Consider the following 16,751-nt stretch of genomic DNA (forward strand, 5'->3'; position numbering starts at 1 on the left):
TTTTAACATAAACCTTAGATAAATTCATATACAGACACAAAACATAACTTATTTACATAAAACAAACTTACAATCGACCTTTCTATAAACTAAGTCTAACACAACAAAGAACTAACTAAACATAAATACAACAAGGCACATACGATAATTAAAGAAAATCCTTCAGCAGACAAATAACAGCTATTCAGGCCCTGAGAATATGATATCTACCTAGAAAGTAGGAACACATTTTGGAAAAGGGTGAGCTAAACGAGGCTAGTGAGTGGTAGCTTCCTAAATAACTTTTTCGTAAATCTTTGTAACAATAATATTTAAATCCTTTTAACCGTGAACAATAAAACTTAACATGAAAGCCTTAACCTTATACCAATAGTAAAACATAATCCTGATTTTTCTTGCTCAAACACAAGTATCTCTAATCCTTCTTTGTTACGAGTAATTTAATCCTTCCCCATCACGAGTAAATATTAAGTTTGTCCCGTCACGAGTAAATTCTTAAGTCTGCCTCATTACGAGTAATTTTGAGATAGCTTGGTTCCGATAAAACATTTCTAAGTCATAAACCTTAAATCCTTTTGCAATAAGAAATCCTTAACTCATTCAATAACATAACTTCAATAACAATAATCTTGCATAAATACTTTAAACATTAACATGCTTAAAAGCAATTCATAACTAGCTCTAATCATTTGTAAATCATGCTTTGAAATACTTTAAGAAAATCATTTTCCACTCACAGATACATGTCTAAATCCCTGACTTATAACTTTACGCAATCTCTTCTTGACTAGAAAAAATCATATTTTATCCATAATTAATCCGTAAACATGAAAATGTCCAAAATTTCTCTTAAATATTTCCAAAATAACATCTATATATAACTTAACACTTTTGCCCATCTCACCTAATTTCTTGTCCATAATATATGATCCGACTTAGAAAAATCATAACTTACAATTCATAACTGTTTTGCTAAAACTTCCTTCTAAAATGTTCCTCTAAAATGTCATAACTTCCTTATCTCAAAATTCCAGAGTAAAATTTTAAAATATGAGCTCTATAACCTTCCGAGAGTGCAACTTGCTCAGATTCACCCGAGAATTAACCTTCTCACCTTCCCTTAACCAAAACGTCAACATTCTCGCATCCAAAACGCACAAAAGTCCTCCTCAACAAACTAGACACAATTTTTTGTTTTTGAACTAATTTAAGTTAATCTGATCGAGTGAGTTGTGAGAAATCCTTTGTTGAAGTTGCCTATTTATAGGAATTATTGCATGAAAATATGTTGACACTTCAACATTGATTAGACTTACCACTTAAGCTCCTAATTACACCTCAAGCTTCATCTCTACATCAAAATTCATATGAATATGATTAAGACACTTGGATTATTCCTTAAACCGTTTACTATAAACATGCCACATAGTTGTCCAAAACGCTAACCTAGCCTCTATGACCATCTCACCTACTTCCTTGCACAAACTACATAACCCGACTTATATAATTCATAACTTAAAATACCTAATTGTTTTGATAAAACTTCATTCTACAAAGTTTCTCTCAAATGTCTTAAATTCCTTACCACAAAATGTTAGAGCAAACCACCAAGAACTAACCTTTTAGGAATGCAACTTGCTCAGATTCCTCCAAGAACTAACCTTCTTGCCTTTGTTTAACCAAAACGCCAACTTTCAGGCATCCAAAATGCCTAATAGCCTTCCTCAACAAACTAGACATAATTGCTGAACTTTCAAGACTAATTGTCCTCAAGCAATGAATCAAAAAACTGAAGGATAAAAGTCATATGACAGCGGAATAATTTAAAGAACCCTTACTAAAATTAATTTGGAAATCTTAAAATACCAGTATATTGACAAAATTTTAGAATCAAAATTCTAAATATAAAATTAAGCATGCTTTTAATTTATAAGATAGAGAACTTACTTTCGATGACCTCTCTGAATCTACAAATCATTGAATTGGGGACACCACTCATCAGAGACCTTCTTATCCTCTGAGATGATATTGGTTTGTGGGAACCAATTGGGATAGAAAAATGTTTAGAGATATTTCAGAGAAACACTTTTTCTTTTTGTAGAGAGAAAGAACCTTAGTTTTTTTCTTCTATATATTTATAGCTCTTTTTCCTTCTTGGAATGGGAAAAGAAGTAGGAGAGAATCATGAGATTCTTAATATCAAATCTACTAGTTAATTAACAATTAATCAATTAGTTAATAATTAACTAAATCATATTTAATTAATATTTCATTCAAATCTTATTTGAATAAATATCTTATACATTTATATTAATATAATTAATTAAATCATATTTAATTAATATTTCATTTAAATATTATTTGAATGAATATCTGTGCAATATTACTTTATAAATTTAATTAAATCAAATTTAACTAAATAAAACTAAATTATTAATTAATCATCCAATTAATTAATCGCTAAGTTAAATATCTTATATTTAACTTAAATTAGTTTGAATCATATTCAAATATAAGCTTCTCTCTTAATAAATAATTTTAATATGAATCCAATTCACATTAAATTAATATTTAAACTCATTCAAATATTTTATCTCTCATAAATTAATTTTGAGTCATATCCAAAATTAAATTTATATAATAAGTTTAACATACTTTATATTATAATGTATCACTATACATTAAACTAATTTCCAAAGTAAACTTGAACATTTCAAATTACAACAAATATAAACAAATTTCATTACCCTTTATGAGCTAGGAAGGAGACCTAATAGACCTACAAATCATAAGCTACAACGATATGAGATTAATTGACTAAACTTATTAACCACATTAATCAACATTCGTTAACTGTGTGTACATTCCACTAAAAACTCACAGTTGAACTCTTCTCACTGTAGATATATTTGTGTGTCCACGGATATAAATCAATAACAGTAAGTTAGTCCGTCACGAGTGTTCGTAACACCAGCTCGGTCAATTTATCGTTTTACCTCTAAGTTACCTCTAACCCTTAAATATCAGTGCTCCTCCAATGAACAACTTGTTTATGGTCCTACCAATAAACAGAAACCTCTCTCGTGCCATAAAAAGGGTAGGGCCCTTTGTTCAAGACCTGAAGACATCATTTAAGAGAACACTCATCTACTTACCCTAAAGTAGGGAATGAGTGAATTCCATCTTGTGTAATTATGTTTCCAGCTCCCTGCTCGGTCTTGTCCCCAAAATGATAAGCTTATTGAGTTGGCGATCTGGTCACTCTCACCCGTACAAATCAAAGGACAATCCCTCGCGAACAGGAGTTCATAACATACTCAGGATTAAGACTAAGTTACTTAGGTCATCCTAGTGAATTAGAAACCTAACTAGTTAATGGAGTTACATCTAGTGGTTACTATTTATCGGTCCGAACTTATGCAAACTCATTGCATAGGATACTCTCACTTGCATGTCAAATACAAAGTGAGTCGTATCAATAGTGTTACCAGGATAAGGTACTCAGCCTTATCCCTATACTATAAACCCTTTAAGCCGATCTTGAACATTGATCTCTGTATGTCTCTACATATTGTTCAAAACTCATTAAACAACTTAGGATGTTAGTTTATTGGATTTGAGTTATTAAGACAAAACTAATAATTTAATCAATTGGTTATTACAATAATAACACTTTATTAATAACAGTCAATAAATTATATTTACAATATATGAGTTTTAGGACATAAGTTCCAACAGAAACAACTTCAAAATCCATACTAATTGAAAAGGAAACGCTTTCATCTTAGCGTATCCCACAAAATCTTTAAAATTGCATTAAGATATCCTAGACTTTTAGGTTGGGACTCTAAAAAAGCAAGGAGTGCTTCTATCTCAAGAAAGATTAATTGGTTGAATTCAAATTGCGGAAATAAAGAAAGATCAATAGGATAGACATGCTAAAGATCAATACAACAATTCACAATCAATCATGCTTCAAAAAAATGTGTTTGCCTCTAGAAATTATACATTAATTCAAGAAATCTTTAATGATCAAGTCAATCAAATAAGAATCATTTTCAAAAGCAAGAAAGGAAGTTTCAGTAAAGATCAAATCAAAAGGTAATAAGAAGATCAATTCTCAAGAGAAACTAATTAAAACTTGCATTCCCGAAAAGGTACCTTAGTTGATCATATTCTTCAAGGTAGTTCCAAAGGAAATCTCAAGGAAGGTTGCCATTTCTGGAAGAAAAATGGAAAGAATTTTGTTTATTGGATCGAGAGAAGTTTAGAAGATAATTTTGGATCCAAGAATGTGTAAATCAAAAAATGAAGTGCAAATTATGAATGAGAGGGGGGAAATGGGCTTAAATAAGCCACTAAGTTGGCTCCGGGAAGAAAAGGCTCGCCCGCACCAATGCATCTCTGCCAAATTTTGTAGTCCCACATCTCTAAGTTGGGAGCTGTAGCGCTGCTCCAACTCGACAGTTACCGCCTTGCAGTGTTGTGTATCAACGTCGCGGGCGTTAGGGTGACGTGACGTCCGATTTTTGTTTACTAACAAAATTGTCCTTCTTCATGTTTTGACTCGGTTTAGATTCAAATTAAGTGATTTTAGTTGCACTAGACTTGTTGATATGGGTAGATCATTATTTTCTATAAATAGGAGATTTATTGAATAAGTAGTGAAATATTGAAGTGTTAAGCTACGAAAAGGAAGTCAAATATAGTCCTAGCATCCCTCTAATTTCAGTTTACCATTTAAAAGAGTAATAACTTTTACAATTTGTTAAGAAAAATGAGAACGAAAATAATTATTGAACATAGCGACGAATGAAGTGACATTCATTTACTTGATCTTTTTCCTCACGATTCCATTAAATGGCTATTCACCGACATCTCTCAAACTCATTATTTCATTCTTTACTTTCTTTTTCTCAACTCAAACTATCATTGTCCACAAACAAATATTTGGACGCAAATAAAAATAAGATTTCTCAATAATTTGAAATGATCCATGTAAACAGAAAAGACCAAAACACTCCCATTTATCATAAAATGAATTATTTTAAAAATTAAACACTTCAAAAATCAATTCAAAAGACCCTTCATCTTTCATTTCTCATTTTCTCATCTATCTTACAAGAAAGAACATTTAATTGTTGGTCTTCAATTATTCTATTAAATTTGGTTGGATTATGAAAAACAACGTTATCCTATTTTTTTAGATATAAAAATGAATGTATGTCTAACAATACTTAAACTTTTCAACTTTGTGTTTAGTAGATGCATCCAATTTCTTTTAAAAAAACTATCAAATTCCTAATCAACTATTATTTTGCATTAAGTGAGCAGTTGCAATTCACTCGTATCAATTGTATTTATTGTACTCAACTAACACATATATTTGAAAAATCATGCACCATTACATTACCAGGATTGAATCTCATCTGCATCAATTGCATAAACTGAAAAGAAACCTATAAATCTACAATCAAAGATGTGTGTTTCATCTAGAAAGGATAACACATTAATTTATTACAAAAGTATGGCAATGAGGAGACATAAAGTTATCCTACATCGTCCCATTTATATATATTATTCTATAACAACCCAGAAGAAATCTATAGTTTATACGTACATAATAAAGAATTAAAAAATTATAATTGATATAAATAATTTTTTTATTTGTTGACAAAAATAGGTATAACTATTTGAAAAAATATATATATACATGATATCCATTCAAATATATATTCACACAAATAAACATAAAATTTAATTTTGATGTTCGATAAAATTCTCATAAATAATTTATATGCCGATATTATCTAAAGATCTTCTATAAAATATTTAAATTGTTATAGAGAACAATTTTAAAAATGAAAAAGTCAAAAGGTTCACGATGAAAAATACAAAAAATGTTCTATATTTAATTGGCACCAATGCGCGTATAATATAGTTGGTAAACGATCGTTTAGATTTGACTATTCTTTTCTACACAATCGTTTAAATTTGATTGTTTAAATTTTGGTAGCCAAATCTAAACAATTTTTTCAATAATTTTTTTGGTACATAATCGTTTAGGTTTGGATAGTCAAATCTCAATGATTTTTTTCAAGATTTTTTAGTTCTAGGTCGTTTAAATTTGTTATCTGATAGTTTCAATATGGTACACAATTGCTTATATTTGATCATTTAACTTTGGCTACGCAAATCTAAACAATTTTTTAAAGATTATTTGGTATTAGATCGTTTAGATTTTGCTATTTTTGTACACGATCATTTAGATTTAGCTATCAATATTCCAACAATTTTCAATACTCCAACAATTTTTTTCTTCACAATCTTTTATATTTGGTACACAATCAAATAACAATTTTAAAAAATAGATGTTTTATATTTGGTATACGATTTTGAATCAAATAGCAATTTAAAAAAATAAAAGAAAAAGCGCACGAGAAGAGAAAAGGACAATGAAAAGAAAAAAAAATAGCATAAGAGGAAGAGAAGAAAGACAATAAAAAAAGACCAAACCTAGAATATTTTAAAAATATGGTCAGCTTTATGATCTTTTTTATTTTGCTATATTTATGAAAATTAATTTATTATTTATACGGATTTTATAACGAGATATTTTTAAAAATAGAAAAATAAATTAAAATATTTACAAGTTATAACAAAATATAAAAATAGACTTTTATCACTAATTATCATATCAGTGGCTATCAATGTTTGTTATTGATAGAATCTGAAAATTTTATTATATGTTAAAATATTTTATCAAATTTTCTATTTTTGACTACTTTCTTTTTATAACCGTAAGATGGAGTTTTATATATATAAAAAATAAATAAAAGCTAACTTTTAAATTTTAAAAATATTTATTAAAAAAATCTTTTGCAAAATGTTGAAGTGTTTGACAACCCGCTCAAAATATATTTTGAACAATAAATTTATAAATAGAAAAAGCCTTTTTAATTGACTTTCAAAGTGTTTATAATATAAACATTTACTTTTTACACTTATAAATACTTACAAAGTCATTCCAAATACATTCTAATTTAGTTTATAGTTTATTATAAACACTTGAAATCAACATTTGAAAAAAATATTTATTAAAAAACTTATAAAAAAGTTACGTATGTTTATTTACTCTCTACTAAAATAACTTTTAAAACTATCAATACGTCTCGAAAGAACTCACTCCCACTAGATTGTCGTGGCTACCATGGTTAGCCAACTCCAACCACCACCGGTCCACCATCAACTCCAAGTTTTCATGAGCTCCAAACACCACCATCGTAGCCAACACCAACCACCACTATCTCCCTCAATTGTAATGAAAATTATTTTAGGTATTTTATATTTTGTTTTAGGAAAATTGTTGAGTAACATTTTGAAAATATGATATAGCAAATATATGATATTGTTTTAGAATTTTGCTACTTTTAAAAATATTCTCAATCTTAAACTTATTAGTATTCTTGAACTACCTTTAATAATTTCTTTCTTTTTCTTTTTAATGCTTTACTCATTATTTATTTATTCTCTCACTTTTTAAGACCCTCGTCACTCTTTCTTATGCAGAAAAATTATTTCTTTTTTCTGTCTTAATCTTGATTTTAGGATATCAAAGTACAATAATTGCAATATGAAATATAATAGTAGGTCAAAGTAATTTAACTTTATTTGTGATTTTTCTTTACTTTCTTCGATGTGTATTTTGAGTTAAATGTGATTTCAAATGATTTTTTTAAAAAAAACTTACATTAGCTTTGTTTTGGTTTTACTTTGTCTCAGTTTTGTATATCAATGTTGTGATGTATTTATATTATATGTATCAATTGGTTGATATACTTACTACACGATTTTCATTTTTTCAAATTTTATGCAGTTTATTATAGTATTATTAAGTATATGAATGAAAAAACTTAGTGTATCATTATCAAGTATATCAACAATATATTATTAAAGCATAATAGCATATTAGTAAAGTGAATCATTATCAAGTATATGATTCAAGTTTACAAGTGTATATCAATAGTGTATCAAGTGTATAAGTAGGACTTTAAGCATATCAATTGTATTTAATTAATTAAATGTATAAGTGAGGAATATTAAGTGTGTCTGCAGTAAATCGGGTGTATCAAACATATCAAATTTGTTGAATGTACCAAAAAAGTATCAAGTGTATTAAATGTGAGACCCGCACCAAAAATTTGAATTTAAGAAGTAAAATTTTGACTAAGTGTTCTAAATTAGGTGTTTTGGACTAGAGTTATGCATTAAAGAAATTGATGTTTAAGGTAGTTTGTGAGGAAGACTTCTGAAGTATAAGTGCAACTTCACCAAAAGGACCTTATGCAAGAAGAGGTTGGTTAATCCGCGAAAAAGGTTATGCGAGAGGACTTTTGAAAGGTTAGGAGATTAAGGTTCTTCGCGAGATGAAGAGTTAAGCGAGACGAAGTAATGAAATTTCTTGAAAATTTCCTAAGTGTGTTAACAGGCCAAATGTAGTGTTTGAGTTAAGCATATTTAGGTTAAAACCTTAAGCTTGCACACCACTAAGAGGGAGAGCTGACAAGCAGAAAAACGATTGGGGATGACTAAGCTGTTTTAAGAGTAGTATAAATAGAGGACATTTGTCATTTGTTACTCTGAAATTTTAAAAGAAAAGCATAAGAGCGGAAATGTTGTCAAAGTGTCTTCGCGAGAAGACTACGCGAGGAGAAGAAGAAAAGAAGGAGCATTTCAGGTGTAAGGCTAAGTTTGTGAATGTGTTTTTTCTCAAAATATTTTATATTGACTTCAAGCTTTTTTTTATAAATTCTTGATGATGATTTTAAATATGAAAGACTCCAAAAGAAATTTATATGAAAAAACCTTTATGTTTACAACATATTTTATTATGTTTCAAAGCATGATTTGATCTCAATGTTTATGAAATGGTGTTCAAATCGTTAAATGCTTCCTTTGAATGAGCTAACTTTTATATTCACATAAAGAGTAAAGGCCACAATGAGTGAAAGAGACTATGTGGTGATGAAATGCTAGTTAATGCGTTGAAAGGAGCATATTATACTTAGCAGCCTGAGCAACAAGGACAAATCTGTATACTCTCGGATGCTGACGATCTCAATAGTTTAAACACGAAGTTACGTAACCTAGCGTAGAGAGTGATTTAGGATCCTTGGTGAAAGGAATGCTTGGTAATTAATATGTGTTATGTGAAATGAATGTTTATGTATGAAATTGATATGTTTGGTGAAATGATGTTTATACAAAAGATATATCGTGAAAAGGTTTTCTAAGAACCTCACTGAGTCTTTTAAACTTTTGTTTTTAAAATTCATCTTTCAGGAAAAAGACGTTAAGGCCAAGCGAGGAAGGATGAAAGACTTGCTAGGTGAGAAGGGAGTCAAGGCGTTTAAGCTTAAGTTAAAATTTGTTGTATTATGTTTATGTATATAAACTTGTTATAAGCACTTGAACAAAGATTACTAAAGGATTGTGTTGGTTTATTTTTGTATGATAAGTTGTTTATATCACCTACTTACAATGGAAAGCTTTTAAGCAACTAAGCAAAACTTAAGGACATTAAGAATGAGAGCCTTTGGCATTTGAACGTGCCAAAAGTACTCTAGTCGCGCTACGTCTCGCAGGACTAGCAAGGGCGTCTGCGAGGCGGGGTGTGACATTAAGCTTATAAGTTAATCCTTTAAGTGTATCAAGACCTAAAAGGTATAAAGTGTATCAAGGAGAATACAGTGTAACAAGAAGTATTAGGTCTATCAAGGTGTATCAAATAGTATCATGATGCATCAAGTGTATTAAGATCCAAAGGTTATCAAGAAACATCAAATGTACATCAAGTGTATGGAGGAGTATTAAGTATATCAAGGGATATTTAAGTGCACCAGATGTGTATCTGGTGTATCAAATGTATATCAGACAAGGGCATTTGTAACAGTTTACATTTGTATACGTGAGTTGAGCTTTGTTTTTGCCATTTTTGCAAACAATAAATTTGTGTATTATCAACTTAATTATTATAACTTGTGTTGCGTTTATTGGAAGTGGTTTTTTTTAGGGGAATTTGAAATAAATAAAAATACTTTAATATCAAAACAAAAGTGAGGAAGAAATAGGAAAGACATAAATGTTTTTATTTCAAACTATATAGGTTAATCCAAACTGCCCTAACACCACATGGATTAGATTTTAATCTTCTTTCCAACGGTAGGGATTAAAATTGAAATAAAAAAGAAAGGAAAAATAAAATCAAAGCAGAATCCTCCGTGTGTGTGGTTATTTATTTCTAATTTATCGCTTTAATTTATGAAAGAAAATGAAAGATGGAATAACAAGTAGAGTAGGAATTCCACAAGCAGTCTCTCTCTCTCTCTCTCTCGTGTCGTATTTCTCTTCCAAGTGAACAAAGAAGTCTGGCTATGGCTGATGCGATGCGTACCATACGGACCTGAATCCCAATCTCCTCGTTAGAAAATTCCATTGCCGCCATCATTATCATCAACAACATCATCATCATCATCATCTTCATCTTCTTCTTCTTCTTCTTCTTCTTCTTCTTCTTCTTCTTCTTCTTACCATTTCTCTTTTCAAATCTCACCGACACAACACAAGGAACAACAATGGTGGTCAGGAATTTGGTGCTGTTTATGCTTTTTATCACTGTCATTGCTCCCATTCTCCTTTACACTAATCGTCTTGGATCCTTCAATTTCTCCTCCTGTAAGTTCCTACTCTCTATTGAATTTCCTGTCGACTTCTTCACTACATTGTGTTACTTATTTTTCTCTCTTTTTCTCAGCCAGAGGTGAATTTCTCGAAGACGATTTCTCAAGCTTTGTAAGTGCAATTCTGCGATTTTCTTTTCTCTTTGTTGAATTGCCTGTATTAATATATGCATTGTTACTTTTTCTTTTCTTTCTTCTTCTTCACAGACTTTAAGCAGTCATTCTGAACATTTGAATATACTTCCTCTTGTAAGTAATTTCTTGTTCTTGCTTTCTATATCTTCTCTCTTTGGTTCCTTCCTCCACTTTTTTCTAGCTTTAACTTCTAGATCTCTGCTTATTCGGTCTTATTTCTTCTATCAGGAATCCACTAGGACACTTAAAGAACCCGTCGGAGCTGTGTATTCTAACAATATGGTTCATCTAGACCCGGATGCATCTGCTATCGAACAGAATTCAACCGATGGTCAAGCCTCAGCTCATGGTATTTTAACTTTTTTTCTTTCAGTTGAGCTTTTTTTTCCTCTTGCGCTTGTGCAATTTTGCAAATCTTATCGTTACAGATTTGCAATTACCGGAATCGCGAGAGTATAAATCTACTCGTGCACTGTCCACTACGAATGAGAACGTTAGTTCGATCAGTGAGAACCATGTCAGGCAGATCACCGACCAACCGGGGCAGCAGAATCTCAGCAAGGGCATACTGATTCAATCCGACCCTAAGCATGTGAAGGTAGAAAACATACAGAATTCACTTGACTAATGCAAAAATTCCTTAGTGCCTCTGAAATTTTGGTAAAAGAGCTTCGTTTCTCATAAATCTCTGCTCCATTTCTTTGTATCTTTTAAGAACTAAGAAGAACGTTGATGGGTCCGGAATATAGAGAACAGTTCTTCCGTTCATCATGTCTTCTATGTTATGAATGGAGCAGGAGAACGGATTTTTCTTCTTTGACTGTTTTGTTGTAATTGTTCAAATTAGTGCTCTTGTTTTTCGTCTCTACCTTTTTAATTCAGCTGGATGACGGTGGAAGATAATTATTCAAGATGCAAGGTCTCAGTCACATTTATTTTGGATTGATATCATATATATATTTTGATGAAACAACAACTGTCATTGGATTGCTCTCATGCATATTTCACTATTTTTTGTCCTAGACTAAAATTATTGTCGATAATATTTTCATAATACTCAAAGGCTCTAACCACTTATTATTAAAGAAAATATATATTAAATGTAACCCTTGCTGGATTAACTTAGTATTTTGTGGAATCAAAATTTAAATAATGCCGTCCAGCTGCAAGTATGCTACTATGTCAATGTACTAGCTTAAGAACTTATGATGGTTCTGCTGTCTTCTGGAAGCTTATATCAGTACTTGGTAATTTAGAATATTACTAACTCCGGTAGTTGTTATGTATAAATCATTCTGGTTTGGTGGTCTTTATGGTAGTTTTTGAGTTCAGTATTGATATAATGGTTTTCTTTCCAGAAACAATTGTATACAGTGTGCATGTACACATGTACATCTCCAGTATCTTCTTTTTCACCCGGCTCCTTTCCTTCTGTGGATTGATTTTCCAGGAAAGAAAACGTGAACGACAATCTATCCAGTCTACGGACAAGGATCGCAAGGCAAGAGAATCGTATAAAGCAGAAAAAGACGATGATGAAGCTTCTGCACCAAATACCAAAGTTCAGTATCTTAAAGATCAACTTGTACAGGCAAAACTGTTTCTTTCCCTTTCAGCCACAAGGAATAATGTTCATTTCATTAGACAACTACATCAACGGATGAAAGACATTCAACGCATTTTAGGTCGTGCAAACAAAGACTCAGAGCTGCGCAGGGAGTAAGTGTATTCCTCTGAAGCATGTTAATATTTGGCATCTTGTAGGGCATTTTCATATTCACTTTGTTTCTTTCCACATTCTAATTTGTGATAATTTTGGATAGTAGTCTTAGCTTCCAATATTTGATTATTAATTACATATACCTGATGAATGCAGTGCCCAAGAGAAGTTAAGGGCAATGGACGAAACATTGACCCGAGGAAAGCAGATTCAGGATGACTGTGCTTTGATGGTCAAAAAGATTCGGGCTATGCTCCAGTCAACGGAGGAGCAGCTACGAGTGCACAAAAAGCAAGCATTGTTCTTGTCGCAATTAACAGCAAAAACGCTTCCTAAGGGCCTTCATTGTCTTCCCTTACGCCTGACGACTGAATACTATAACTTAAATTATTCTCAGCTGTCGTTTCCCAATCAAGAAAAACTAGAAGACTCCAGTCTGTATCATTATGCATTATTCTCAGATAATGTATTGGCAGCAGCAGTTGTTGTAAATTCAACAACTGCTCATGCAAAGGTATATATATCTTCTACCCACAAATATAGACGTTTTATGCTTAAAAAGAAAAATGAAAGATTATGAAGGTGTTTTAGATTTTTATTCTCTGTTTTTCCTTGACAGTCAGGTATAGGGAAGAGTTTGAATGTATCTTTGCTACAACATCACAACTTACTTAATTTCATTGAAATTTGACAGGATCCCTCAAAACATGTTTTTCACATTGTTACTGACCGGCTCAATTATGCTGCAATGAGGATGTGGTTTATGGTTAATTTGTATAGAAAAGCAACTATTCAGGTTCAGAGTATTGAAGAATTCTCATGGTTAAATTCAAGTTACAGTCCAGTTCTCAAGCAATTGGGTTCACCATCAGCAATAAATTATTACTTCAAAGCTCATAGAGCCCATTCTGATTCAAATATGAAGTTCCGGAACCCAAAGTATTTATCTATCTTGAATCATCTCCGATTTTACTTGCCAGAGATATTTCCAAAACTGAACAAGGTGCTATTTTTGGATGATGACATAGTTGTGCAGAAAGACCTTACTGGCCTTTGGTCTCTTGATCTGAAGGGGAATGTAAATGGGGCAGTGGAGACTTGTGGAGAGAGTTTTCACCGTTTTGATAAGTATCTTAATTTCTCAAATGAGCTAATATCAAAGAATTTTGACCCTCGTGCTTGTGGCTGGGCTTATGGGATGAATATATTTGATTTGAATGAATGGAAGAGGCAGAACATAACTGATGTATACCACACATGGCAGAAACTCGTAAGTTTTCGAATATTACTTACTTATCTTAAACTTTTTCCTTTCATGAATCTGGTCCCATCTCTGTCCTCTTAAATGTTACCTTTTGCTGCAAATGGGACTCGATTGGATTCTTTGCCTCCCTCTGGTGTCTTCTTTTTCAAACACTTTTTTAATTATGATCTCGTACATACCATGGCCTATTGGAACTCTTTTCTATAACCTTCAAGTCTTTGGCATATCTCTTCTCCCTTTTTTAATTCATTTCTCTTTCAGCAGTGAATTTCTAAGTTATAAAAAAAATCTATAATTTTCTTTCAGGGTTTAATTATAAATTTGGTCCGTATAATTTGAAAAATGTGAGTTTAGTTATTATGGTTTGTTCTTTTGAGGATAACTTAAACAATATTCTTATAATTTAGCTCTCCAAGTGAATTAGATTTTAATTGGTTTTATTCTCAGTTATACATTTTAGTGATCGTCTGACTCTTATCTTGATGATACCCTCTATACTCTACAGTCTCTAGTAGAATTAGAAGACAAACAGAATCGAGTCCAAAAGGGGATTAAAATATTTCTACGTTGCCTCTTTTCTTTTCTTCTTTTTTTTTTTTTGCCACCATCAAACTTGCCATGGATTTTCCATCAAATTCTAAAAGCTTCTCATCTCTTGTACACCAGAACCATGACAGACAATTGTGGAAGTTGGGAACCTTGCCACCGGGTCTTATAACATTCTGGAAGCGCATACATCCTCTTGACCGATCCTGGCACGTTCTAGGCCTCGGATACAACCCTAGTGTCAACCAAAAGGAAATCGAACGAGCTGCCGTCATACATTACAATGGAAACATGAAACCTTGGCTGGAGATAGCAATACCCAGGTACCGTAACTACTGGATGAAGTATGTTGATTTCAACCAGGAGTACCTTCGACAATGCAATATTAATCCATAACAAAGGGACCTCAAAGCTTTCTTCTGGTAGCAACAGAGTCATATAGTTCTTCAGGTGGCATTCTTTTCCCCTTCTTTTGTAAATTTGTCATTTTTAGGTCAATTCTTTATGTAGAGATACCTTTGTTCACTCCTTAAAATTTAGATCCTGTTGAGTGAGTGAATCATATTATCAGTTACCAGTTATTATTTTAGTATTTTTGAATGATTTGTATTGTGGGTAAGTGGGATCTCAGATGTAGCTCAATTGTAAATGATTGAGAGTGTTTTGTTTTTTGCTAGAAATTTACCAAGTGGTAAACAGGGTAAGAATTCACCAATGCAATGTAATGTGTACATTAAATTTTGTTAATAAGAAATATAAATATGTTATTTTGTGACTTTGTTTGTTAGCATTTTCATGTGGTGATGGAGGATGAGTAATAAGGAGCGAATTTGTTGATTTCTGTCTAATTGATAGTAGGCAACGTGAATGAGTCTAACTTGAATTATTTTATGTGAGTTCTTTCAAAAATTGTGCCATTACCGTAGTTGAGTTGAGTTGTGTAATTGTCTAGAAGTTTGATTTTTCTACCCTAAATATTGTTTTAAATAAATTACTGTTGAAAAAAAAATTCGAGACCAATCACAAATTGTCACGTCATTTACTAAATTAATGATAAAAAATTACAAATAATTGAATTTGAAACTAATTAAAAAATTGGCATGTGTCCTAGACATAAACATAAATTGACCAATTTTGATGATGTCACATGTTGATATAAACATAAATCGACCAATTCTGATGATGTCACATGTTTTTATTATGAAGGTTGTTTTCATTACGAAGGTTGAATCAATTTAATTATTTTGATTTAGATAAATATTATTTACTTGAGCTAAAGTTCAATTGAGCCTAAAAATAAATTTAATTTAGCTCAAATGCTAAATATGACCTAAATCTAGGTCTACTTATCTTGTGCAATTATGTTTCCAGCTCCTCACTCGTTTAAGAGAACACACATCTACTTATCCTAAAGACGAGAATGATTGAATTCCATCTTGTGCGATTATGTTTCCAGCTCCCCACTCGGTCTTGTCCCCAAAATGATAATCATATTAAGTCAACAATCTAGCCACTCTCACCCATACAAATCAAAGGACAATTGTTCGCGAACAGGAGTTCATAATACACTCAAGATTAAGACTAAGTTCAAGATTAAGACTAAATTACCTAGGTCATCCTAATGAAATATAAATCCAACTAGTTAACGAAGCTACATCTAGTGGTTACTATTTCATGATTCGATCTTATGCAAACTCATTGCATATGATACCCTTACTCGCATGTCACCGACACGAACGCGTTGGATCATTACGTTTGTATCAAATGCAAAGTGAGTCGTATCCATAGTGTTACTAGAATAAGATACCCAACTTTATCCCTATACTATAGACCCTTTAAGTTGATCTCGAACATTGATCCTTTATGTCTCTACATAATTTTCAAGACTCATCAAACAACTTAAGATAGTTAGTTTATTGAATTTAGGTTATTAAGACAAAACTAATAATATAATCAATAAAATTTATCGAAATAATAACACTTTTACCGAAGTTGCGAAAAATAACTTTCAATTTAGAACTATAGTATCAAATTAGAGGTCTCGAATTTAGATATCTGCAAGAAGGGTGAAAATGGTATGTTAGGGCATCTCGTTAAATGAAGATCGAGTTGTGGATGTTACGAAAATAGATTTCTGATCATGACTGTTCATTTAACACTACCAAAAGTTGTCACATGCAAGCTTCCTCAACAGTAATTGACAATTGCTTGATAGATGATTTTAGATTCATGTCTACTAATCGTTCCATTCCAAAAGAAATTGTGCATAACGCTCGTACAAATTTTGGAGTTAATATAAGTTATTAGAAAGCTTGGAGGGCAAAGAACACATAGTAAAAAAAAAAAA

At 31.4% G+C, this 16,751-nt stretch overlaps 1 protein-coding gene across 1 annotated transcript; it reads left to right on the forward strand.

Moving 5' to 3' along the window:
- Window positions 1-10,325: 10,325 nt before the first annotated feature.
- LOC101213906 (probable galacturonosyltransferase 4) lies at window positions 10,326-15,180 on the forward strand. The gene is made up of 9 exons (XM_011656530.2): window positions 10,326-10,734; window positions 10,814-10,851; window positions 10,947-10,988; window positions 11,103-11,223; window positions 11,303-11,472; window positions 12,325-12,593; window positions 12,751-13,108; window positions 13,289-13,864; window positions 14,525-15,180. The coding sequence occupies exons 1-9, from the start codon at window positions 10,635-10,637 to the stop codon at window positions 14,798-14,800; spliced, it is 1,950 nt and encodes a 649-aa protein (XP_011654832.1). The 5' UTR covers window positions 10,326-10,634; the 3' UTR covers window positions 14,801-15,180.
- Window positions 15,181-16,751: the final 1,571 nt, after the last annotated feature.

This window comes from Cucumis sativus, chromosome 1 (assembly GCF_000004075.3).
Source record: "Cucumis sativus cultivar 9930 chromosome 1, Cucumber_9930_V3, whole genome shotgun sequence".
Classification (NCBI taxonomy): Eukaryota; Viridiplantae; Streptophyta; class Magnoliopsida; order Cucurbitales; family Cucurbitaceae; genus Cucumis; species Cucumis sativus.